The sequence below is a fragment of the Eurytemora carolleeae genome, unplaced genomic scaffold, assembly GCF_000591075.1.
Source record: "Eurytemora carolleeae unplaced genomic scaffold, Eaff_2.0 scaffold912, whole genome shotgun sequence".
Lineage (NCBI taxonomy): Eukaryota > Metazoa > Arthropoda > Copepoda > Calanoida > Temoridae > Eurytemora > Eurytemora carolleeae.
The window spans coordinates 97761-124065 of record NW_019396956.1 but is presented as its reverse complement, the minus strand read 5'-3'; the positions used below and the strand labels follow the sequence as shown (position 1 = coordinate 124065).

The 26305-nt window shown below is 31.2% G+C and overlaps 2 protein-coding genes across 3 annotated transcripts in view; both read left to right on the top strand.

Moving 5' to 3' along the window:
* The first annotated feature begins 6685 nt into the window (after nucleotides 1–6685).
* LOC111710494 (uncharacterized) lies at nucleotides 6686–14435 on the top strand. 2 transcript variants are annotated; one of them, XM_023484598.1, is made up of 8 exons: nucleotides 6686–6746; nucleotides 7409–7491; nucleotides 7985–8034; nucleotides 8663–8710; nucleotides 9486–9557; nucleotides 11194–11325; nucleotides 13631–13691; nucleotides 14398–14435. In XM_023484598.1, exons 2-8 carry the CDS (start codon nucleotides 7410–7412, stop codon nucleotides 14418–14420), a joined length of 468 nt encoding a protein of 155 aa, XP_023340366.1. In that variant the 5' UTR covers nucleotides 6686–6746; nucleotide 7409; the 3' UTR covers nucleotides 14421–14435. The 2 variants fall into 2 exon arrangements, with proteins under 2 accessions (XP_023340366.1, XP_023340365.1); XM_023484597.1 differs by having other exon boundaries at nucleotides 13631–13730.
* A 1601-nt stretch (nucleotides 14436–16036) lies between these two features.
* Nucleotides 16037–26305, top strand: part of LOC111710493 (uncharacterized) — a 12953-nt gene continuing 2684 nt past the window's right edge. The window contains exons 1-13 of the mRNA XM_023484596.1: nucleotides 16037–16145; nucleotides 16816–16942; nucleotides 17117–17195; nucleotides 17469–17483; nucleotides 17737–17880; nucleotides 18788–18876; nucleotides 18933–18992; nucleotides 20980–21052; nucleotides 21437–21482; nucleotides 23060–23133; nucleotides 24786–24833; nucleotides 25331–25403; nucleotides 26088–26125. Of these exons, the coding sequence (XP_023340364.1) occupies nucleotides 16118–16145; nucleotides 16816–16942; nucleotides 17117–17195; nucleotides 17469–17483; nucleotides 17737–17880; nucleotides 18788–18876; nucleotides 18933–18992; nucleotides 20980–21052; nucleotides 21437–21482; nucleotides 23060–23133; nucleotides 24786–24833; nucleotides 25331–25403; nucleotides 26088–26125 (894 nt within the window). The 5' untranslated portion in view covers nucleotides 16037–16117. The remainder of the gene's footprint in view (nucleotides 16146–16815; nucleotides 16943–17116; nucleotides 17196–17468; nucleotides 17484–17736; nucleotides 17881–18787; nucleotides 18877–18932; nucleotides 18993–20979; nucleotides 21053–21436; nucleotides 21483–23059; nucleotides 23134–24785; nucleotides 24834–25330; nucleotides 25404–26087; nucleotides 26126–26305) is intronic.

The following is a 26305-nucleotide window of genomic DNA, read 5'->3' as shown; positions in this document are numbered from 1 at the left end:
ATTTTGGATTTTGAAATCTCACTACCGCCAATACCAGAGTTTGAAAATAAAAGTTGAAATTATATTTTCTCATTTTGGAATTTCAAATCTCACTACTGCAAAAACCTCTAGTTTGAAAGTACTTACATTTTCTGATTTCGAAAAAAAGGCATTTAATAATCTGAAAAGTGTAAAGAAAATGTACAAAAACTAGCTTTTAAAACCTTCAATACCATTTTCTTTTTAAAAAAACATAAAATTTTCGCTCAAAAAGAAGGCATTTTATACAAACACTTAACGACGACCCTTCGTTAACGGTTGTCAACGAACTTTTAAAGAGAAAATTCATTTTTTGGTCGGAAAATCTGAGGTCAGAAAACATTTAGGTTTTTTGTCTTGATAAAAAACATTTAAGACAACATTCATTCAACATAATTATCAGAAAACTCAATTTCATCAACAAATTTTTTTAAACGATCGTTTTTCGTTTTTGAAAGTTTAAACGAGTGATTCGTTTTCAAAAACGATAGTTTTTTTCTAAAAACGAAACGATTGTTAGGGTTGTTAATCGTTTTTAAAACGATTAACAACACTAACCATGTAAACATATAAGCAAGCTTATCTGTTAAAATCCAAAATTTCCTTTATCCTACGACTGAATTGCAAATACAGTAAGTACGGCACTGATCATAAAATTTTTAAATTGGGAGTGCCTTTTAACAATTGTAAATTGTTAAAAGGCACTATGGATAAACTTGAACTTAAATGCTCTTAGGTTTAAAAGAACGGCCTGGAGGACTAAGACTGAAGGAGCAAAAGAAGATGAAATAATCCTTCCTCTTCTTCATCGTCTTTTTCGGCTTCGGCGTGACGGAGTTCGTCATGAATGCAAACCTGGAACTTCAAGACCTGGAACTTCAAGACCCTCTGTCATTAAAATATAAATCAACACTATTTTAAAAATTTGGCAAATATTTTTGCGTATTTTAATTTTTAATTCGCAGACTTGAGGGATTTTAAAAATGTAAAATTTGTGATATTCTCCATTTTTTTGTTTTTTTTTTCACACTTTTTGCTGAACATCTAGATTTTGCAATATTTGATTTTTTTCAAACGTGCATTTTTTTCTAAATATCTAAATATATTAACAGAAAATTTGTCTCATGTGTTAAGCGAATAGGATATAGCTAGCAGGCCAGACCCGTAGCTAGAGGGCACATGCGGGGGCACATGTCCCCTTCCCAGGAAAAGAGGGATAGCACAGGGTTTAAGACAAACTAAATATATTTTAAGCATTAGGAATGCATTTGAAATAATATATTGCTCAATGCTATTTAGTTAAGAAGTCAAGTAAATTTTTGGCAAGTTTTATTTGTATGTGAGAGGATTGGGTTTATTAATCATTTCTTTTATTTGATTGCGTATTCCTTTTCCTTCTTCAAAAATATTAATGATTTTTATCAACTTTCTTGAAGCAAAAAGTATCGGTATGGAGACAAAAAATTATAGATTGAATATATAAGCTAGGAGAAGTTGTTGGAAAATGATTTCTTACAATGATATATTCATTTATGGTTTCTAGCCTTTAACACAAAGCTCAACTATCTTTTTTAACAGAGTTTTCTGATTCATGACATCATTTTTCCACCAGTTGAAAAGAAAATATTGAAAGGCAATTTTTAAATTTGATGCGCAAAAAGCTTTCCTAATAGCTTGTAAGGGGAAAAAAAACCAATAATATATATACTTTGCTTGTCTAGTCTGTGTGTGTTTGTTTGTAACCCAAAAACGTCAAAATGGCTGAACCGATCGGGCCCAAATTTTGTGCAGGATCTCAAATGACTTCAGGGAAGGCTTATATAGACCATCAAAATAGAAAGAGAAAAATCCTGGAAAGTAGTTGGAGTTAAAACAATTAAATGCGCCAATGCAAAAAGAAAAATTCATCAAAATTTGAAAATGTTCTTAAATGGCTGGACTTTCAGAGCAGTTCAGGAAAGGGGGCGTGAAGCAGGCTAAAAGCCTAAGGCGAAACTAAACCATAATGGATAATATTTTTAAAATCTGTGGTAGAGTCTGTCCGTTTGTATCCTTTAAACGTCAAAACGGCTGAACCGATGGGCCCAAATTTTGTTTGGGACCTCACATGACCCCAGGGAACGTTCATGGATGCTCAAAATTACGAAAATTTAAGTCCAACAGTTTTTTAATTTTATAAAATTTTGAAAATGCGCTAAAAAATATTATTGAATCTGCGAAATTTTTTTGTTATTGTTTTATTTTTTTATTTTGTACAAAGAAAAGATGTTCACAAATAGAGACACAGTTTTATAAAGAAAAATATTGTTAGCCTTGTTAAGCAGTTTTTAAAATTTCAGCTGCGATTATATGCTGTAATTTATGAGCTTAAATTTTCAGGAAATTCTCACAGTATTAAAGGGACTGTAAAGGATAAATGAAAGGGGGTATAGGCTGAAAGCTAATCACTTTAGCTCTCTATCGCGACCCATGAAAGTTGTATCATGATGTTCCTATCTCGAGAAATTGATTTTCAACTTTGTCAAATTTATACGAAAATTAATATATATACAATTTTGTATAAAAATAGTGGGTTTAGATAGATCAAATTCAGCAAATAAGCAACCAATCTGAAAACTATCCCATAGAAAGCTAATTGTAACTTAGGTTTACTCCAATTCTAATTTTATATGTTTTATTTCTATTTTTAATAGATTTAATGCATAATATTATTTATACGTCCGTATTACTTGACCAGATAATCCACCAATGGCAGTGCAGTATAGTGGTCACGTGATACAGGCGGAGACACGTGTCCAGTATACTGCTCTGCCATTGGTGATAATTCTGGTCACGTGATTTAAGTTTAAGATTTTCTAAATTTTACGTTTATGAATTTTCGTATAATTTTAACACAGTTTTATATCAATTTCATGAGACAGGAACATTAGATAAAACTTTCATGGGTTGTGATCAAGAGCTAAAGTGATTAGCTTTCAGCCTATACCCCCTTTCATTTTTCCTTTACAGTCCCTTTAAGTGAAATGGAAAAATTTGCCGCACCAATTGATTTAACTACACCTACAGTCCTGTTCCTAATAAAACAGAATAATTTATTAATTGATTGAAGGCTTAAAGTCGTCTTTGACATTAGAAATAGTTTATTGCATTATTTTGAAATTCTTATATTAACAAATTTCTTTTTGAAACAATGATCATAAAGTCCTGGCATTTCCAAAGTGTGGACTGCCTTTTTTTTGCTTTCATAAATGCCAGATATATGAATGATTTTTTTCAGAATTAGACAATTTCAAATTGTTTAATTTTATAAATTAATCATTTTAAAAGCAAAAAAATTGCAGACGATTGTTTCAAAAATATATATTGTTAAAAATTAGGTTTCCATAAGAATGCTGCAAAACTAGTTCTGAGCTCAAAAACGACTTTATACGTCCTTCATCTATTAATGAATTATTCCGTAAATATTTTTGTTGTCATTATATTAGTGATCCAGTATAGACCTGATTCTGAATGGCTATTATCTTGAGAAGTATTGTCGTCATCACATTCCAAAGACCCATCAGTACGTTGAAATGATTCTGAAAAAGTGAGGTCTGTGATCGACGATTTAAAGGGACTGTATGCGTTGATTTCAAATGTCCCTCCATGCCAAGATGGTAATGCTGGATTTGCATGACGGCCTACTCTTAGGAGCTTTGTCTGATAAAGTATTAATTATGTATCAATGTTTCTGTTTATTTTCATTGACGGGTTCTTTGTAAAAGTGACTTACGCTTTTTTCTTGTTAACATCAGCAATGGAGAAATTTTCAGAAATAAACACTTTTCAAGTAAGAAAAACGACAGTATCTTCCACATTTTTGATCAGATTATTTTTTTCGCAATTTTAACTTTTTTATCTACATGGGTCTGTAGAAAAATCCAAGGGGTGTGGGGGGGGGGGGGTTGATACATCCATTCTCTACCCCTGTCAAGCTGAATTTGTCCGATTATCTTGTGTTTTCTTGTTTTATTATCTTTTATCTTTTTTCTTGATGAAATTTGATGACGCCTGATTGTCTGGCAAGCTTGATGAGACATTGTGCAAGTCGCAGCTCGGAAGAAATCCTTTAAACAAAGACTTTGAACTATCTTTTATTTCAAGATTTACATCAACGATTCACAAAGGTTCCCTTTAAATTGGTAGTTTTCTACTACAGATATAATTTCAAATGATCCATAGAATTCTAAAACAGAGAGAAGCAAGAAAATGACCGAAATCAAATAAATTGTCAAGGATAGTCTCTTTTTATTGAAATTCTATATATTCTTAAATATAAAAACTCAAATTGAAAAAGGAATTTTAATTAGAATTCTATCAATTTGAGTTATACAAATAGTTTGAAAAACTTTCCTTTGAAAATATTTTGTTAAAACCAAAGGCAAAAACTTATTTATTTGGAAAAATAAACGAAGAAGTCATGTTTGTCACATATTACTACCCTAGGTTATTATAAAACTTCAGAAATTCGCAATACAACTTTTTTTAGGGTCTTCCATTTTTTCGGATCATTTTTGTTCTGTAAAGGCTTTCAAGAATTTTTCCTAAATCTGTTAAAAATATTAAACCATTAAAATTATTTTTGGAAGATAACGGTGGAGTCTGTATCTGTCCGAAAATCTATCCCCTATATAGATGCTACACCTGACATGCTGATACAAGTTTGCGGGATGATTTTTTCATCTAGAATTCATCCGAAATAATTGTCAAGAAAACTTTTTTCTGAAAAAAAGGAAACACTTTTTTATTAAAACAAGCTGTAAATATTGAGAACTATATATGAACCAATAAGAACAATATGCAATAGTAAAACATGTATTTGATTTGTCTGCTCCATAACGTCGAAGGGTTAAAACGCTTGGGGCCAACATTTTGTTGGTAAAACCTCAGTTGAATCTTTACCTACCATAATAAAGAGTTATGGCTCATCAGATTTAAAATTGTCCCCTTCAAAAATTGTTATTGTTGGAAATCCCCGAATCAAAACTAGAAAATCTGCAGTTTCAGTTTTTTTGACGTCGGAAGAAAGCGCGGCAAAAATTGTTATTGTTGGAAATCCCCGAATCAAAACTAGAAAATCTGCAAAATGTTTCCGTTGTTTTTTGACGTCGGAAGAAAAAATGGCGGCAAAGCGTCCTGAAGACTATTAGTTTGAAGTAATTCTTCAAGAAAATACATATATTGAACAAATATCAACTAATTACTTTTTATATTATTCTAAATATTCCTGTTTAAATTCAGGTTAAAGAATGATCAAACAATAAAGGGTATTTGAATATATAAAAGCAGGGGACATTAGTTCCAAAACTAACACTTGACCCATTTTTAACACTGAGTGTTAGAAATGGGCACAAATTGAAAGACTGGGTTTTTAGGGTCCCGACTCCCGGCCCATACCGAGGGTAAAAGTCGATAATAAAAACTATAACCAACATTTCATTAAAAATGACGATGACAACAAATACCAATTTAAAACATTTTCTGAAATCAAAATTATAAAAAGGACTCTTTTTAAAATAAAACCCTTCCCCATTTTCAAGACAATGTCAGGTTTTCAATTTTTGAACATATCCTGGATTTGAATCATTGTCGCGTTTTCGAGACAAACCCCACTTTTCCGTTTTTGAGCATAATCTGCAATTCAAACCAAAAACTCATTTTCATAACTTACAAAATAAGTAAAAATGTTCTTACTGAGCCTAAATTAAATGCTGAATATTATATTTAAATTCTAAGTTTTTTCAAATAAGAGAATAAAGTTGGTTTAGTTTTGCTGATTTAAGATTTTAAACAATCAATTTCTTGCATTTATAAGTAATTGTTTTAAAATCATGATAAGTGTTAGTTTTGGAACTAATTTCCCCTGAAAGGATTAAGTTAAAAAACAAATCTCTTAGATAATAATATATCATATTACATTCAAAATTAAACCTTTCACAAATATTAGAGTTTCCAAACAAATTTCAAGACGTTATTAAAAACTGGAGAACAAGTGTTTAGTGATTTCATTTTTTTCATCTAGTAAATCGTTCATTTTTATTTTTTGCGTTTTTGTATTCTGTTTTGCTCCATATAACGCCGAAGGGATTGAAACAAATAATTGCACATTGACCCATAAAGAATAAGAACCTAAAGGGACTGTAAGCGGAATGTTAAGGGACCTTCAATGTAAAGAGCTGCATCCCCGATTCACAATGATACCCTTTAAACCTCTGACTGATCAAGGCCCATGGCCGAATTTTCCTATTTTATCTGCAGAAACACTTGTATAATAATTGTTTATTTGTAAACTGTTTTATATTTAAGAAATATTAACATCTAAAATTTCTAAAAATAAAAAATTCATATTCAAATTTTTGAAAACTGCTTTGGGTATATTCTCGATTTTCCAGGAATAAATGTGACGTCATCCGAGTTCAGTTCACACAGTACTCTAGTGTACACTCCAATTTCACTTCTTTTTAAACGGCATTTAAGAGATATATACACTGAGTTCTCTTTTGCTCACAGACTAGTTCTTTAAAAGGGATTACTTAAAAATTTGAGTCAATGAGACCTAAGCTTCTAAATCTATGTTTATTATAAATATATTCAGAATAATAAGAAGAATTATATTATATGTATTTACAGAAAAAGTATTCTCCGACAGTCCCATACCCCCTCCCGTCCTAATTCCTCGATCCATAAAGGGACTGTAAACGTACCTTTCTGTGACCCTTCATAGAAAAAGTGACGTGTTGACAACGGTGCCCTTTAGGCCTTTATCTGAGTAATAATGAAGAAGATATTGTCGTTTTCTTTTCCTGAGCCCGCGATTTAAAAACTTCGGCTCGAGCCGTAATTCCTTAAACCTGACTTTATGACCCAATCTTCGACCTTACTCTGACGACAGCTTGTGTCACGTGATTGACAGCTGAAAATTAAACCGACCTTGGTTGGTTTTAGTGGAGAATAAGGCTCAATGTTGCGTCTTTTTCTCATAAAAACCCAGAATGCGCCAATTCCTACCATGAAAATACACCAAATAAAATATTAAACCGGTTTTTTAAACTCAACTCTGTGGAAAATAAGATGCAGCTTGAATCCAAAAGCTCATGTCGTAAATAAGGCCCAACGAACGCCTTAGACCCAAGCCGTATTTTCCCGAATTTTTTAAATCGCGGGCTCTGAAGAGCTTGTTAATTTCTGACCATTTACCTGGTTTCTTCAGCATAACTCCGCGATTTACTTCCATAGATCGCATATTAAAGCAATTAAAGATAGCTCATGCATCTATGAAGAGAGAACAATTGAAAAGGTATCCGTGTGAATCGGACACACCACTAGAAATTACGTGTACAGTCCCTGTAAGGATGAGGAGGACGACCAATATTATGATCCTTGTTGTCGGAGTCTGCTATGCTGATGAATATTGGAGTGAAGACTATGATTCAGGTCCTTTACCCCTTTATTGAGCGCATTTTCAAATGTGCTCTGTCCATTGCGGATTTCTGATTTAAAAGAAAAAAGAATGGTATTGTCTGAATTAAAAACTATACATTAAAAACATGAACCCGTTTCCAAAATATGTCCGAAAGTTTTTTTGCAAATATTTATCAATAATAATAAAGCATTAATCTTAACAATACTCAAAAATGTTACAAAATTTTGAAAATAAACTGTTTGAGCATTGATTTATGCCGAATTATAGAGAATGATAAGTTATACCATTCTCACGTGATAGAAAGTAGAATGCCCAAAAACTTTGGAATAAGATGATAACTTTTGGACTTAAGTTTAGAATTTTGTCTGTCCATACAATGAACGTAAATAACTGCAATTGTGCAGTGTAAACAGATCTTATTTTGATAAGTTACTATATATCCTATTTGCATTGTAAAATATCAATGTAACAGAATGTTTGATGAAACAATAACATATCTTTTAGGGAAGAATTGCAAAGATGAAAATTTGATTGTAGAGATAAATAAAAACGCAGTAAGTATTTGATTTAATAATACACATGGATGTCTTTCAATAACTATTTATAGTTCATCTATATTTATAAAGTAGTTTATTTATTTGTCCTTTCAAAGCTAGCTCATGAACACATTAACCGATTTGCCTCAAGCTTGATTGTGGAGTGCATTAGACTTGGTTTCAAGGCAAAGTTGGGGTCTCGTGCTAGTTTTGTATAACTTTGTTAATGAATTCAGTATATCCTGATCTGGCAAATAATTTGACTGGTAAATTAATGACACATACATACTTCATTTTTAATCTTTTAAAAAAAGAATAGGATTCATAAAGGTTGGACTATAAAAAAAGTTTAAGCGGCTTTTTAATTATATATTTCGAAAAAAGTTAAAACTTTTTTATACTTTTTTTTCACAAGCTAATTTAATTTAAGTTAATTTTCTAACCGCTAAATTCAAAATTTGTTAAATTCTATATTTATGATTCTTAATTTAATAATTAATGCCTCAAATTTATTTACAATTTCTAGCTTCTATATGTTAATTTATTCGTTATAGTTATATTCTAAAAATAGTTTGCATATTTATCTTAAATTTAAATGCAAAATAAATCTACATTATTAATTACAAATTTATGCTATATTGTTGAGGAACCAGGGTTTTGTGAGGCAGAATTAGGCAAACTTAATGATACAAAGGTAGTTTTTAAATTTTGGATTTTTAATTTTGGATTTAGTATTTTAAATTTTGTGTTTTCAATTATTGTATTTAGAATTTTGTTTGTTGGATTTTTTATTTTTATTTTGCATTTTTTATTTTGTATTTTGTAATATTTTTTAACATTTTGTATTTTATATTTTCAATTTTTAATCTTTAATTTTTAATTTTATTTTGTGTTTTAAATTTTGAATTTTAGATTTTGAATTTGAATTTTGAATTTTGATTCTGCTTGCTGCACCATGATTACTAATATATAGCTTGGGCAAGTTGTTTCCAGAAAGAGATATTTCTATTTTAATTTTTTTATTTAAAGAGACAGGATTGCCCCCCTCGCCCTTCCCCCTTCCCCGGTTTTTAAAGTATTTTGTGTCTATGATGATTCTTATTTTTTTAAACCGCGCACTTTTCATTTATTAATTTATTAATAAGGAAAGTAAATTGTTAGATAAACCCAAAGAATTAAAATGTAAAGATAGAAATTTTAGAGGTGTACGCATTTTAGAGGTGTACGCATTTTTCGTACTTCAGTGTACTGTCTCGATCTATGGGGTAAAGTAAACACAAGACGGATGTTAGAGCCTGACATGGGATCAATCTTTCACATAAAAAATCAATGAAATATTCAAATGCTTTAATCATCCTCGAATAGTAGAGTAACACTGATGCATCTAGAGAGAACTGGTTTCAATATGTTCGCAGAGAATACGCAACAGAAATAAACTTTCTTTACCTTATTACCTTGATGTTCCCTAGGTGTTCCAAAGCTGTAAACTTAAGCTTTCAAGAACGCTTGCGGGCAGATGCCAATCAACTGCAATAGATAAGGTATACTATCTAATATCTATATTGTAACAGTTTGTGTGTTTATTCTAATTTCCGATCATAACTCAGCTTTAAAACGTATATGTATCTAGTCTATATGGTTTAAAACGTATATGTATCTAGTCTATATGGTTTAAAACGTATATGTATCTAGTCTATATGGTTCCAACTTATGGGATTTGTTTTGTGTTGACAAATTGTAAACTTCTTGGAATACTGCTATTCATATTTTATTTGGTTTGTCACGACAAACTCATAGATATGTTATTGGACAAATTTCTGACCAAATTCATTTAAAAACTATGTTTGGTTACTGGGTAGCCGTTTCATATCATTTTGCGAATCTATCTGTAAGAGTGCCAAGCTCAGCATCCGACTATTGTTTGATTTATGCAAAATATGACCAAAGAGCAAAATTATGTAAGAGTTTATCTAATGCTAGCCTTAGAGGGCGCTTCGCGCCTATCTTCTAAATTAATTGTGAACATGTTCTCTTTGTGTACATCGTAAAACAAAACAAAAATAATTCGCGGATTTTCACATAAAATTATGTGGATTTTCAAAATTTTAAAAAATTTAATGAAGATCGAATTTTGATGGAGACAAATATTTAAAATTTTGATCATTCATAAACCTTCCCTGTGGTCACGTGATGTCCCACAAAAAATTTGGGCCCGATCGGTTCAGCCGTTTTGACGTTTATTGGATACAAACAGACAGACAAACAAACAAACAAACACCAAGACAAGCCAAATTTATATATAGATTGCAAATGTAGATAAACTATCTTTAAACAAGTATCTACGTAGTAAAGTCAAACATGATCTGGCTGAAAATGCATGGAGAATACACTGTTAAAAGATTTACTATTAATCCGGTCAAATCAAAACATTTTAGACGAATTTAATTATGATGAAATAGCTGAAGTTATTGACGATGTGCATTAAAACTAACTATGTTTTTTTTTATAGTTTTAGACTATATATTATTTCTTTATTTTAATATGTTATATATCTCAATCCTCGTGTTGCTTTTAAACTGTACCATTATAGTTTTATATTCTAGCCTAGAACACTACTGTGTAGTTGTATGCGAATATATTCTAGCCTGGAACACTACTGTGTAGTTGTATACGAATATATTCTAGCCTGGAACACTACTGTGTAGTTTTATACGAATATATTCTAGCTTGGAACACTACTGTATAGTTGTATACGTATATTTTCTAGCCTGGAACACTACTGTATAGTTGAATACGAATATATTCTAGCCTGGAACACTACTGTATAGTTGTATACGAGTATAATCTAGCCTGGAACACAACTGTGTAGTTGTATACGAATATATTCTAGCCTGGAGCACTACTGTGTAGTTGTATACGAATATATTCTAACCTGGAACACTACTGTGTAGTTGTATACGAATATATTCTAGCCTGGAACACTACTGTGTAGTTTTATACGAATATATTCTAGCCTGGAACACTACTGTGTAGTTGTATACGAATATATTCTAGCCTGAAACACTACTGTATAGTTGTATACGAGTATATTCTAGCCTGGAACACTACTGTGTAGTTGTATACCAATATATTCCAGCCTGGAACACTGCTGTGTAGTTGTATACGAATATATTCTAGCCTGGAACACTACTGTACTGTGAGAATCAGAAATGGACGATCTGTTGTTCTCACGACTACAAATGTGTAAAAGACTGGCTGTCAATCAGTGACAACTTTTCCACAACTGCTGCAACATATCTCAAAAATAAGGTGCCCAATAGTTTAAAGGGACTGAAAGCGTAATTTTTAGTGGCATCTTCATGCAAAGATGGTAATGTCCGAAAAGTACCTTTTTTATTGAGTATGATTAGATATCCATGACCCATGTTTATAATTTAAAAATCTGATTGATTTCATCTGTGGGTGTCTGTTCAAAAAAGACTCTTCTCTATACTGCAGGAGAACACATAGAAATTATTATGAATAAAAACTTCAAAACCTATGTGTCAATGGTACCGTTGGGAATCGGGTATTGCTAATTTTGCTTGGAGGTTCACTCGAAATTACGCTTACAGCCCCTATTCCATAATGTTCCTAATTCCTGGGGTTATATCTTTGCTTTATTGGGGAAAATAAATGAGTTTTGCCGAAAATAAATGAGTTTTGGGGAAAATAAATAAGTTTTGGGAAAAATAAATGAGTTTTGGGGAAAATAAATGAAAGAAATGAGTTTTAGGGTAATAAATGAGTTTTGGGGAAAATAAATGAGTTTTGGGGAAAATAAATGAGTTTTGGAGAAAATAAATGAGTTTTGAGGGAAAAGTTTTGTGAAACGATGAAAAAAACTTGACTTTTTATATCAAATTTTTTAGTTTCCCCCATTTTATTAAAAATTCTTTAAATTTTACACCCCTGCCTCATTGTGCTAAACGTTATAGGTCTAGGGATGGATCGTTTTCAATTTTTAAAAGACGTTTCAATTTGTTTACGATCGTTGCTGTCTGTTAAAGACGACCCTTCATAATAATGGTCATACATTCGTTGATGACAGCCCTTGTTAACGATCTGAAAATGTAGAATAGATTATTTTTACAACGATCATTTCGTTGACATAGTTATCAATCATTTCCATATCAAATATCAAATCAAATCAAATAAGACTTCTAAGAATGTCCTACAGGGTGACCAACGAAACATGACAATAGGTGAATAGTTTTCAATGTCTTCTTCCATGATACTGTATTAATTATTAAGACTTTTTCCAATTTATTTCATCAAACAAATCTTTTACTCAAATATATAATTGTTTCAAATCAATTTTTCTATAATATTACTGCCATTTATTAATTCTTATCATCATCTTTTGTATCAAACAACTTAACAAATTATAGGAGAAGACATTTTAAACTATTCACCAACTGTCACATTCCGTGGAACACCCTGTACCTCCATAATTCAAATTCGAGATGACTATACTAAGTCAAAATGAAACCTGGGTTTACGATTTGCTATGATTCAACTGATTATTCAATGCATTTTAGGGAAGGTATTCAAACCATTTTACCTTTATGTGTCCCAATAAACATGGGAATTCAGTGACGAATTCGATATTGTCTTTTTAAATAATTCTTTGATTTACTACAGTGATACCTACCGATAAGGCTGTAATCCGTAAGAATTTCTTCTGCAATGTTTACAATTTGTTTATTTATGTTTTGACTACAAACTGAGTAAACTGTTCATCTTGCGGAGACATATTATATAGACACATCTTTACAGCCATTTACCCTTTTCATAAAATAAACTCTAGCAGTTGTATTTTTATGGTGAACAAAACAAGTCCAGGTGGGAGGGGGGGCGAAAAAATTTAAAAAAGGTATCAATATTTTTTCAAAAAAGGTGTTTTTAAGGGGGGGAACCCAAAAAAAATTGTGCCCCCCCCCTAAGCAAAAGCCCTCGTACGCCCCTGCTAGCAGACTTAATAATACTATGGTTTGTGAAATCAGGTATTACAATGCTAATTTACAACAAAGACGATTTTTAATTCGTCACTGAATTCCCATGTTTATTAGGACACCCTGTACCTTATTTAGTAAACCATACTTACCTCTTCATTTTTTAGATCGTCAATTTACAATACTTACTTAAATAGATTTACAACCTTCTTTAGACGTTATTTTTTTGGTCGGAAAACCCTTAGGTCAAAAAGCTTTCAGGTCATTTATCTTGATTAAAAACACGGAAGACGACATTCATAAACTTTTCTTTCTGCAAAAAAAATTTAATTAAATGTCCAAAAAAATATTATTTTTTATTACAACATTTTTTTTCAAAAACTATTGTTTTTTCAAGAAAATGATCGTATCACTGCTTCGTTTTTTGGTTTTTCGTTTTTGAAATGTTCAGAACGAATGGTTCGTTCGATGTGACCCAATATTTTTACAAAAAACGATACGATACTATTTTCGATCGTATATAAAAAAAGTTTAAAACTTTAATTATAGGTTAGTATTTCATGCCCCCCCCCCTCCCCCCCCCCTCTTAATTTGAGATTGAAAATCTTATAAACTTTTAGGACAAATGGTTGGAGGGGGAGAAAAGTAAGGGCTATGAAACCTGCCACGCCTTATATTCAAGTATGTACACTGCAAACACGACAAACAAGAATTTGCAAAGTAAAATTTTTTCATACTTTTTAAAACAGGTGAAAAATGACAAATATGTATTATTAGTGTATTTTTTTGTAGAAATTATTTTTCTCATTAAGTCTAAATTCACTTTTATCTTGCAAGTTTTGAATATTTGTCTTGACACCCGGGCCCGGCCCTGATATGGGGCGAAACTCATTGCAGGTTCCTTCTAAAATTTCAGTCCTAATTTTTTTTGGAATCTCTAATAATTCGGGTCAGGTTAGGTTAAGATAGAACGACAGTCACGCTAGGTTAAAAAAATATAAGGTCACGCTATAAACTCAGGTTCATTTGATGTACCGGTTCGATTTTTAGGCAGCTACAGAGAGTTGTGTACAGTATACATTACAGACAGCCGAAAGACGGCAAAACTAAACAGTAAATGGAACAGCAAAGAATGATGGAGGAAGGGGGCGGGGTTCTATTACCTGTACTTACATTTGGTCAGTTTTAGATTGAAAAGTTAGGTTTGAATCCCAGTTTTTATTAGGCTTGGTTCCTGCAGTATTTGTTAGGTTTTGATTCCAGTAATTATTAGGTTTGGATCCAAGTATTTCTTGTGTTTGGATCCAGTATTTAATGTTTTTGGATCCAGTATTTATTGGGTTTGGATCCAAGCATTTTTTTTGTTTTGAATCCAAGTAATTATAAGGTTTGGATCCAAGTATTTGTTAGGTTTGGATACAAGTAATTATTATGTTTGGATCCAAGTATTTGTTAGGTTTGGATAAAAGTAATTATTAAGTTTGGATCCAAGCATTAATTAGGTTTGGATCCTATTATTAATTTGGTTTGGATCCAAGTATTAGAAGTTTGGATCCAAATATTAATAAGGTTTGGATTCAAGTATTTGTTAGGTTTGGATCCAAGTATTTGTTAGGTTTGTATCCAAATATTTATTAGGTTTGGATCCAAGTATTAATTAGGTTTGGATCCAAGTATTTATTAGGTTTTGATCCAAATATTTATCAGGTTTGGATCCAAGTATTTGTTAGGTTTGGATCCAAGTATTTATTAAGGTTGGATCCCAGCATTTAAGTTAGGTTTGAATCCCAGAAGTTGTTAGGTTTGGATCCAAGTAATTGTTAGGTTTGGATCCAAGTAATTGTTAGGTTTAGATCCAAGTATTTGTTAGGTTTGGATCCAAGTAATTGTTATAAAAATAGAAATATATAAAATGTAAGAAAAAGTAAAAATGTAGATTAAAAATATAAACCGACTTAAACCGATTAAAGATGTTCCTGGGAGCCATGATCGAAACGATGGTCAAAATGCCCAGATTTCTTATGAAATTCGTGTATTCTATGAATATCCAATTAGGGTTTCGAATAATATTTTCGTTGAACGAAATTCGCGAAAGGGACGAAATTCGTCAAAAAATTTGAGAATATACGAAAATTCAAAAAAATTGTTATATATTGAACGAATTGCGCGAATTACGTGAAAATTTTCGTTTTTGTTGAGCCAACGAAAATGGGAACGAAAACAAAAATTTTCGTTCACTTTCGCGAAATATTCGTTAAAAGATGTTTACTAAATATCGCGAAAGAGCTTGAACGAAAATTTGGAAACCCTTAATCCAATGTACTGAAAATATTTGTTAAATAAAGGAAATCTACAAGAAAATCCCAAGATTACTATGACAGAAAGTGTCAAAAATTATGGCCCTTAGGAATATATTTGAGTGGTAAAAATGGCGAAGTTAATTTAAATATCCAAAGTAGAAGTAAATTCACTTCTTTGGAGCTGGTTTTAGTCTTGAACTGAACCCCTCCGCCTGCCTAAATTTTCATTGATTAATTTCATTTGTAATTTTTGATTAATTATTAATTACAAACTGTTTCATTGAGAGGTTTTTTTGTAAAATGTTCTACTAAAAAAATGTATTAAAAATTGGTAATCTATTCACCCCAAAAAGTCAATTAATAGGATGAGGATGTAAAATTAAATCACCATGGTATTAAGTTTTTCTCCATTGTTTTTTTAAAGAGAAAATATATTACATTTTCTTTGCATTCCATTGTATAATGTGGAGAGATTTTAAAATGTCAAATTTCATATAAAACTTGAGATGAAAAGTTTTCTTGTCAACAAACTTTCTCACTCGAAATTATCTTTTACATGATGTAGTATTTTATAGAAGAGTTTATTAACATTTAAATATTTATTTTTTAAAAACAGGGTGGCCTTATTTTTTTACATAATCTAATGAGATTTTTGGTGATCGTCTTTGAAAATGTTTTTGTAAATGAGGGAAAAAGAAATAGTATATTTTTGTCCAAATGAATACTTCTTCCTTAAAACTAATTATATATTGCGAAAGGCGAGATAAAGCTAATTGTCACGAGTGTAGATTTTGTTGTACATTATTGATGTGTACTCTTAAAACCAAAACAGGAGGTAAAATATTGGTAACATGTGTTTGGAAATATTAATTTAGATATGTTTGGCAATATTAGTTTAGATGTGTTTGGCAATATTAGTTTAGATGTGTTTGGCAATATTAGTTTTGATGTGTTTGGCAATATTAGTTTCGATGTGTTTGGCAATATTAGTTTTGATGTGTTTGGCAATATTAGTTTAGATGGGTTTGGCAATATTAGTTTATATGTGTTTGGTAATATTTTGTTTAGATGTGTTTGGCAGTATTTTGTTTAAATGTGTTTGTCAATACTATGTTTAGATATGTTTAACAATATTATGTGTGTGTAAGGCAATATTATGTTTAGATGTGTTTTGCAATACTATGTTTAGATGGGTTTGACAATATTAATTATGTGTGTGTAAGGCAATATTATGTTTAGATGTGTTTGGCAATATTTTATTTAGATGTGTTTGGCAATATCTTTGGTTTAGATGTGTTTGGCAATATCTCTTGGTTTGATGTGCTCAGCAATATCTCTTTTTCAGATGTGTTTGGCAACATTTCTTGTTTACAAGTGTTAGGCAATATCTCTTGTTTAGATTTATTGGCCATATCTCTTGTTTAGAAGTGTTAGGCAAAATCTCGTGTTTAGATTTATTGGCAATATCTTTTGTTTAAATGTGTTTGGCAATATCTCTTGTTTAGATGTGTACACCAAGTTTTCCAAGTATGGAACTGATTTGAGCAATCAGTTAGTTAAACTAACTTCACAGCAAAGTGCCGCAGAACTATTCTATCTGAATAATAATATGTATAAGAAACCGGACTACAGGTATAAATATATGGATAGATAGACAGATAGATAGACAGATAGATAGATAGATAGATAGATAGATAAATAGATATATAGATAGATAGATAGATAGATAGATAGATAGATAGATAGATAGATAGATAGATAGATAGATAGATAGATAGATAGATAGATAGATAGATAGATATTTAGATGCCTGAATCCTAACGGTACAGATCCAGAAGAATGGGGAACCTATGATCCGGTTGAGCTGGCCAATGCAACATCTGAGGAATGATATTTTTTATTGTTTGCTGAAAATATCCATTACAATACCTAAACCCAAAAATATCCTATATCTGTGCGACTAAATGATATGAACACCTTTGATATTTCAAGCTACAGTTGATTGATCTGTTGATCTGAATTAATACATTGTTTGAAATATCAAAGGTTTAAGTAAATAGGTCTCAAAGATATAGGAGTTGGGATATTGATTAGAATATTAGAGATTTGACAAGAATTAAGGTATTTTGCATCAAATAAAATATCTTCTCTTCAACAGGAGGAATTAAAAAAGGTAGCATCACATTAAGCTATTTATTTTTGTTTGAATTATTGAATATTTTGTATTTAACAAAACTACTTTTAATGGAGAGCTATTGAAATTTAAAATGAATTTTGCTTATCTCACAGCTCCGTAAACGTAATTTAGTGTGAGCCTCTATGTAAAGATATTATGTTCTATTTACTGATTAATAATGTTGAGGATACTGTAGTTCTTCTATGGTTAAAAGTGTTTAATTCTGATTATTTGTATGTGCATTGTTTAGGTAAAAACTTACTCCTTTGACAAGAGATTTATGAACTTTGAAGATCCTGAAATTCTAAAGTTAATGGTTGGCAAGAAAATGAAAAAGAATTGGAAAGAAACTTATGGTTTTGATTTTGTTTCCTATGGAGGAGATAAAAGTGAAGTAAGTTTTTCAAAAAAATTTAAATTGATTAATATTTTGTTCCATCAGATAATATGTTAAGTTTTTTTTATTTTGAACAGATTTATCATTAACTTTTCAGGTTTTAATAGTTTAAGATAATAATGGGGAATATATGAGAATATTCTTAGATTTATTGTTATTTTGAACAGATTTAGGAATATTTATCAGGTCTAAATATTTTGAACAGATTTAAGAATATTTATCAGGTCTTAATATTTTGAACAGATTTAGGAATATTTATCAGGTCTTAATATTTGAACATATTTAATGTTATTTATTGGGTCTTAACATTTAAAATAGATTCAGTGATATTTATTCGGTCTTAATATTTTGAACAGATTTAGCGTTATTTATCCAGTCTTAATATTTTGAAAAGATTTAGCAATATTTATTCAGTCTTAATATTTTGAACAAATTTAGCAATATTTATCCAGTCTTAATATTTTGAACAGATTTAATGTTATTTATTGGGTCTTAACATTTAAAATAGATTCAGTGATATTTATTAGGTCTTAATATTTTGAACAAATTTAGCAATATTTATCCGGTCTTGATATTTTGAACAGATTTAGCGTTATTAATCCGGTCTTAATATTTTGAACAGATTTAGTGATATTTAATCGGTCTTAATATTTTGAACAGATTTAGCAATATTTATCAAGTCTTAATATTTTGAACAGATTTAGTAATATTTATCCGGTTTTAATATTTTGAACAGATTTAGCAATATTTATCCGGTCTTAACATTTTGAACAGATTTAGCCATTTTTATCCGGTTTTAATATTTTGAATAGATTTATCAATATTTATCTGGTTTTAATATTTTGAACAGGCTTTAGTCTATCAGGTCAGATTATTTTGAACAAACCTAGGGTTAATTTATCAGGCTTTACTAGATTGCGCTAAAGCCGAGAGGAGTAAATTTGCCCAAAAGTGCCAAGCACAAAATGGAATGTTTAAGTGCTGTACGTCTGGGTAAGATGAAAACTAATATTGCTGAAGCTTTTTAATTTTATATTTTTTGTTTTTAGATGGAATATTACAACATATTCTCTGACTAGAAAGATGCTGAAAGAATACAAACTTATAAGGTATTTTTCTCAAAACTAGATCAGGAACCGAGTTTAATGAATTGCAAAGTGGTCGCTGAGCTGTCTACCGGTCCACTGGTTCAACTACTTCTAAAGCGCTCACTTGAGCAATTCCTAAATCAAAGTTAAAGAGTTTAAACAACCCTAATTTAAAGTCAGTTGAAATTCCAACCAATCACAGGGCCGCAAACATTTAGTTCATCAATCTATTGGCTGAAACAGAACTAACAAAAAGTTCGAAATTTTAAAACTAAAAGTTGAACCTGCCCTAAAATATACGTGGTTGAACCGTCTCTTTGTAGTTCAAAAACCTCTCACAATTTCTTAAACCAATCCTTAGAGACTTATGGTCATCTTTATCTGTTTCCTAGCAAACAATAGAACTTTACTTCCGTTTGTAAGCTTACTGGAACTTCATAATAAGTATAAGAAGTTTTATTTTGGGGGATATGGTAATTTATTTTAAAATTGATTAAAAACATTTCGTATTGGAATTTTAATAAAAGAAACAAACCTTCGTTTTTAAATAATGAGAATTAACTTTATAGCGTTAGTTTTAAGATTTTGAAATCATAAAACAAAACAACAAAACCATAGAAAATTATCCTTAAAGTTGAGTTGGTGAAAACGTCTTATACCCAAGAGCGTTGCGTCCATAGAGGGGGTGGGAGGCAAGCCACACCCATAGCTTCCTATCCACAATTTAATCACAAACAAAGACTCGTGGCAAAGTGCTCACTCGCTTACTTAGCCACACCCATATGTCTTTACGTTTGAATGCTTAATTTAAGAGGAATGCAGCGTTAATTTAAGCTTTTAAAGATGTCATGGCATCTATTATAACATATACTTATTTATCATATTTTTTTGGTAATATAAGTAAACATGCAAGTTCCTAGGACCAAAAGTTGTACACATTTTTTATTGGAACATTGTTTCAGTGTAAATCATGAGTTGCGGCATTTGCTCTTACCCAATTATCTTTCAATCCACAATTAACGTATGTAAAGACGACGTTTTCAAAGAATTTAAATATTTTTTCCCCACTTTAATATGCCTTAATAAATACTACTTACAACAAAATGTTTTCGTGCGCGATATTACGTTATGATGAAATTAAGGCACTATCTTCCTAAAAATATATTCATTTTTAATGTAAATTTGGTTTCCACTGTTAAAGAGAACAGTGAACTTTCTTGGTAAGAAATGAACGTTTTTTCAATTTCCTCATTAACCACAATATTTCGTACATTTGGGCTGATGTTAATCTTCTCTATAACATGTTTTTTGATTATATCAATCTTTGCAAGAAACAATGCAGTTTTGTGTATAATTCGCTTTAAAATTATCTGAAATCGGAAAGAAGGGTTAAATTCGTCTAAGTTTGACCAACTGCTGGTATTAAAGTAATAAAAATCTATTTTGTATTAATATTTGTCGTGTGACGTTGCCAAAGGGGAGTTTATGGCCGAAATTAGGCATTAATAATTATATTTTGCTGGAAGATATGGGCGTGGGTAAGGAAGGGCTATGAGTGAGCGCGTTGCCAGTGCCACAAGTCTATGTTTGTGAGTAAATTGTGGATAGGAAGCTATATGGGCGTGGTTTGCCTTCCCCCTCGTCCATATAAATACTCAAAGTTGCGTTATTCCACTCAGATTGTAAATAATTCAATTTCATTTTAAATTAATCATTCATATATTACAACCTATAAATGACGAATTCAGTTTGATGCATTTGTATATAGTTGATTTTTCATGATATTTTTTATATGTTATAGATATATGATGAATTCTTCGCTTTTTTTAATTCAAAAAACTATCGTTTTAGAAATAATCTGTTCGTTTTTATGTAATCTTAATCATTATCGAAACGGTCAAATTAGTTTTTCAAAAAAGTTTAAACTGCATATCTCTAGTTGCAATATCTTTTATCTATAATTCGATTGTCATAAGACATTTTTGCAACCAATCCTTTTAAAATTTAGTTCGTATGATGAGGATTTGTGTGATGATTTTAAATGTTCCATCGCAACTAATGTGCATATGTGCGCTATACGGGTGAGAAAACATCTTATTTCAGAATGAATTTTAATATTATGTTTTAAATTGACCAAGATGGGCTAAACAACGTTGGAAGTAGGGTTTCCAGCGAAAAGGAAAAATCGTTCCGCGAAAAAGTTTGTGAAATGCGACCGAAGATTTTCGCATTTTATCGCGGAACGTTTCGTTCAGTGGAAACCCTAGTGGGAAGACTTTTTCTTGATAAAGCAAAACAAAGTCTTCAGATCGGATAAAAAAGAAATCCTGAAAAGGATCACGAAAAAAAAGTCCCCAGTTGCCAGAAACAGTTTATTAAAACGGCCATGGAAAAAGTTTTAAAAAACGAATCTGCACTTTAGAATTGTGAAGAAAAAGTTTTTATCACTTATTTTTTATTTTTAGAATCCTTTCACTGACCTGGTTGATTTACAATTCAAAACTCCACTAGGAAAATAAAACTATTTTCCTTTCTTACAAAAAGTCCCATTTTTTAGATTAGATACATAACTTAGCCTTTCTTACTGCTCAACAAAGTTTATGAGCTTAGATATTGATCAAAATATTTAGTGAAAATGTTCATCGAATTTTTATTTATGAAGCTGTCTCAAATATCACTTTTTAATTTTTTATAGTAAAATTACCACCAGATCTTCATAAGGAACAATGGTCTAGAAAAAGGCCATGAATTAAGGATGATTGAGTTTATAAAATCTGGCATAAAAAAAAACTAAGAAAATTTTTGGTTCTTGCAAACTGGAATCAAAAATTAAAAACTGGAATTATCAACAACTTTCAGCGGTCGTAATGATATAGCTTTAATTGTAATTAAAATGTGAAACTTAGGATATTAATTGTATTTTTCAAGATGTCAGGTAGGTACTTTCCCAAAGGATGTTTCCCAAGTGGCAACTTCCCATGGGTATTTACCCGAGTAACAAATTCCAAAAAATGCAATTTCCCCCCCCCCCCCCAATTTTGTTCTAGCCACGGCGCTTGGCCCCTTAGCCCATACTAGCCGCAGCGCTCGGCCCCCGTTGCAGCCTGCAGCGCATCAGAGGGCCTAAAATAACCTTTTGCAAGATGTGCTTGGGAAATTTAACATTTGGGAAGTTACCACTTGGGAAATTTTCACTTGGGATGTCGCCCCTGGAAAAATGCCTTTTGGAAAGTACCCAACACCTTTTTGAATAGGTAAACCATCTTTTTAATGAAATAATACTTCTCAAATGTTCATGATGTAGGCCTTTTTACAAAAAAAATCTTAAAAATTGGAACTTTTTCATCAAGAAGAAATTTAAAAAAAGGTTGACTTAAAAATATATTTTAAACCCAATCTATATAAAACTATGTTTTTTTTTCTTTGGGTACAATTATTCACAGTACAGTACAATACATTTATAATTAAAGGCAGCTGTTTTTTTTGATACATAATCAAAAAAAAACTAGAAGAAAAAAGACATGTCACTTAGATTTATATATTTTTCAAATCAAAGATGGTTTTATTAAACAATTTAATTACCTGTTTAAAAAATGAACAGCGACTGCTAAACCAGCAAAAATATGCGCAAAATTTGTTTTATTCTAATTAAAGCTATGAATAGATACATTTTAAGTTGTAATCTCTGTTTGTCTGTTTGTTTATTATTTGTCCGATCATAACTCAGGAACCCCTGGACCAATTTGCCTCAAATTTTGATTTGGGAACTCAGGAGACCCACGGGAATGTTCTTAGCTTGGTTTTGAGTGGGTCGACTTACATAACGAAAATTCCCCGTAAAATCGTTTAAGTGGGGGTAAACGGCGGAAGTAACTTTCAGTAACCTGGGCAGCGCTGGGCTCCCAAGCTAGTTTATACATAAGAAAAGACACTGAATTGATTTTTTTTCATACCAGTTTGATTTCTTTCTTTTCTTGGAAAGCAGCGTAAATAGATACTGTCCTAAAATTGCTAATGAATTAAGAACTTTTAAATTTAAAAATGTATTTCTAAAAATAAAAAGAATTTATAAAGTTGTTATTGTAAAGTGAACCCTTTGGGAGGCGGAGTAATTATGAACTCAAAACTCGGAGCCAGGATAGATTCAGCCAACATTGATTTGGTAAGAGAGCTCGAGGAGCCAGGATAGATTCAGCCAACATTGATTTGGTAAGAGAGCTCGATTCTTGATTGCAAATGTCACTGGTAAGATTTTTGGTTTGAAATTCCGAAAATCTGACATTTTTATTTTTGAATGAAACCTGCTTTTGGGTCCGTCATCGTATACGATTTTTGTCCTAAAAAAAACAAGTTTTTAGTCCTTAAGCTCCTTTGAATAAAAAGGGGTCGTTCAACTAACTTTTTGACGTTTAAGGCAGCAGAATTAATTCAAACTTGGATCGTCATATTTGAAAAGTTTCAAGTCATCAAGGGGGGGGATTGGCAAGCCACACCCGTATAGCTTCCTACCCACAATTTACTTGGTCGCACCCAAATGGCTTCCAGCAAAATGTATTAATTTTTAATGCCTATTTTTATTTTATCCATAAATGACTAATAAACTCCCTTTTGACAACGTCACGCTGGCAATAATTGATACAAATAAGATTTGCATTACTTTAATACCAGAATTTGATCGCACATAACCCTTCTTCCGATTTCAGATAATTTTCAAGCGAATCATTCACAAAGTTGCATTGTTTCTTGCAAGGATTGAACGTATGCTCAATTTCAAAAACATTTTATAGAGAAGATTAACATCAGCCCAAATGTATGAAATATTGTGGATAATGAGAAAATTGCAAAAACTTTCATTTCTTACCAAGAAAGTTCACTGTCCTTTTACACAGTGGAAACCAAATTAACATTAAAAATGAATGCATTTTAGGAAGATAATGCCTTAATTTTAAAATGTTATTTGGCCCATGAGAACATTTTTTGTAAATAGTACTTTTAAGACACATTAAAGTGGGAAAAATATTTAAATTCTTGAAAGAAAGTCGTCTTTACATGTTGTAATTTTGGGGCAGTGGCCAAACTTCGTTACTCGCAAATGCTGCAATGAATTATAAAACAGAGAGAGAGAGCCAGTTCTAGCCTCGGCCCCCAAGCCTGTCCTAGCCGTTGCGCTTGGTCCCCTAACCTAACCCTTAAATATATGCTAATCTCTCACTACTAATAAATTGCGGCATTTGCAAGTAAAGTCGAGTTTGACCGCTCCCTAATTGTGGAATGGAAGATATATATATGGGTATGAGCAAATGCCGCAACTCATGATTTACACTGAAACACTGTTCTGATCAAAATTTTACAACTTTTGGTCCAAGAAGCTAGAATGTTTTCTAATATTACCAACAAAATATGATAAATAAGTATATGTTATAATAGATGACATAACGTCTTTAGAAGCCTAAATTAACGCTGCACTCCTCTTAAGTAAGCATTCAAACGTAAAGACATATGGGTGTGGCTAAGAGAGCGCTACGGGTGAGCACTTTGACGCCGGCAAGTCTATGTTTGTGAGTTAATTGTGGATAGGAAGCTATGATGGTGTGTCTTGCCTTCCCCCTCGCTGAGTCGTCTCTACAGACTCATCTTGATCGAGAATGAGGAAGAAACTACAATTGAAAATTATAATTATATTTTCAAAGAGAAAAACAGGAATATCTTTCATTTCATTTCATTTCATTCATTTTGATTATAGAAAGCGTTTAAGGGAAGATCACTTGAAATTTATTCCATAGACAAATTTAACATACTTTGTTTTGAATTTAGAGGCTTGGGTTGAGGGCAGAGTTTTGTATAATTCTAGATACCTGCGCGGTAAGTAAAATTATAATTTGATAAAGGGAATTCACCGCACATTAAGTTGCTTTGTTTTCAGGATTTACAAATAGAATAATATTAGAAAAATTATTCCAAAAATTTGTTTTCTTATAAAGTTGCTACCCTGTTAACGAGATATTTATCTATGTTGAAGAGATATTTATCTATGTTGAAGAGATATTTATCAATGTTAACGAGCGAGATTAAACGTTCAGGATTAACGATATCGACAATTTTTGTTAAGATACTATTAAAAGAGTATTCACATTGTCTCCGTGAATGATTAAAATCGACAATAAAAAAATTTAAGTTAAAAAAGTTTTTAATTGAAATTTAACGAAAAACTAATAGTTCTTTTAATTCATTTTTCTGGCCCAAAAGGAACAAATGGGCAATTATGTATTCTTATTTAGATAGATGTACAATCCCATTCAAGTATAATTTTAACTTTTAAAGGGAATCTTCATGATTTTTGCTAAACACTTTCTTTTAAGTGGACCGAGACAATGTTTGAGACGAGTGAGTTATTTATGAGGGCATATGATAGGCAATCATTTTGTCAACTTAGTAAGTAAACTTCTTTAGGTTTTAGTAAAGTTTTTAGTAATATAGCGGATTTGGCGTAGGTCAGAAGTGGAGGATAGCGGATTTGCGTAGGTCGAAAAATACACCATCCCACGACAGTTGACGGTGGAAGGACGACCCTTTGTCGTCTTTGATCTTATAAATTTGTGGCATTCATTTGAAAATTTACTTTTACAAATATTATCAATTATTAAAACAATACTTTCAAAATTCTGTGCTGGTTGTCTGACTTTTCCTTCTTTGAAAATTTAGGTTTTATTTAATCAAATAAAATCTAAACGAAATATTTCATATCTCCGTCAATTTAAAAAACGTAAAAATGCCATTCCACGAAAATGCCAAGACTGGTTGAATATAAGAATTTCAGTTTCAAAAAACATTTACAAATGAATGCCACATCCTGGGACACCTTTTGATAAATATTTAATTTTGAAAAAAAGACCTAGCTGTATTTTCACTTTTTCGAGTTTAATTTGTGTTTGGGATGGGATGGGATGGACAATTGGGAAAATGATTTAGCCATATCTGTAATGAATCCTGTCCACGTCTAACCTAATTTTTTTTTTGTGAATATCGGATATTTTCACTATTTTTATTTTATTGTTAAATTGAAGCAAGTATGTCTTTAAATACAATTAGCGTAAAGCTTGTTTTTAAATATTTCAGAGCTTAAGAATACCGGTTCATTTGAGGAATCTTACGAGGTAAGCCATTTTTTAAAACAAGCAAATATTTTTGGATAAATCGTCGAGTCCCGTCTAAAGTAAATTTTTCATTGAAACTAGAGAAGACAATGAATCTTCATATTTTAATTGCAGCATCCTATTGTAAGCGTACTTCACATTCAGAGAAAATTTAACCATATACTTACACATCTCTCCGCA

Excerpts from the sequence above, each read along its gene's own strand:
- LOC111710494 (XM_023484597.1), top strand. The coding sequence starts at position 7,410 with ATGAGGAGGACGACCAATATTATGATCCTTGTTGTCGGAGTCTGCTAT. Across the intron at positions 7,492-7,984 it reads GAGTGAAGACTATGATTCAG|GGAAGAATTGCAAAGATGAA; the intron begins GTCCTTTACCCC and ends CATATCTTTTAG. Across the intron at positions 9,558-11,193 it reads AATCAACTGCAATAGATAAG|CCTGGAACACTACTGTACTG; the intron begins GTATACTATCTA and ends AATATATTCTAG.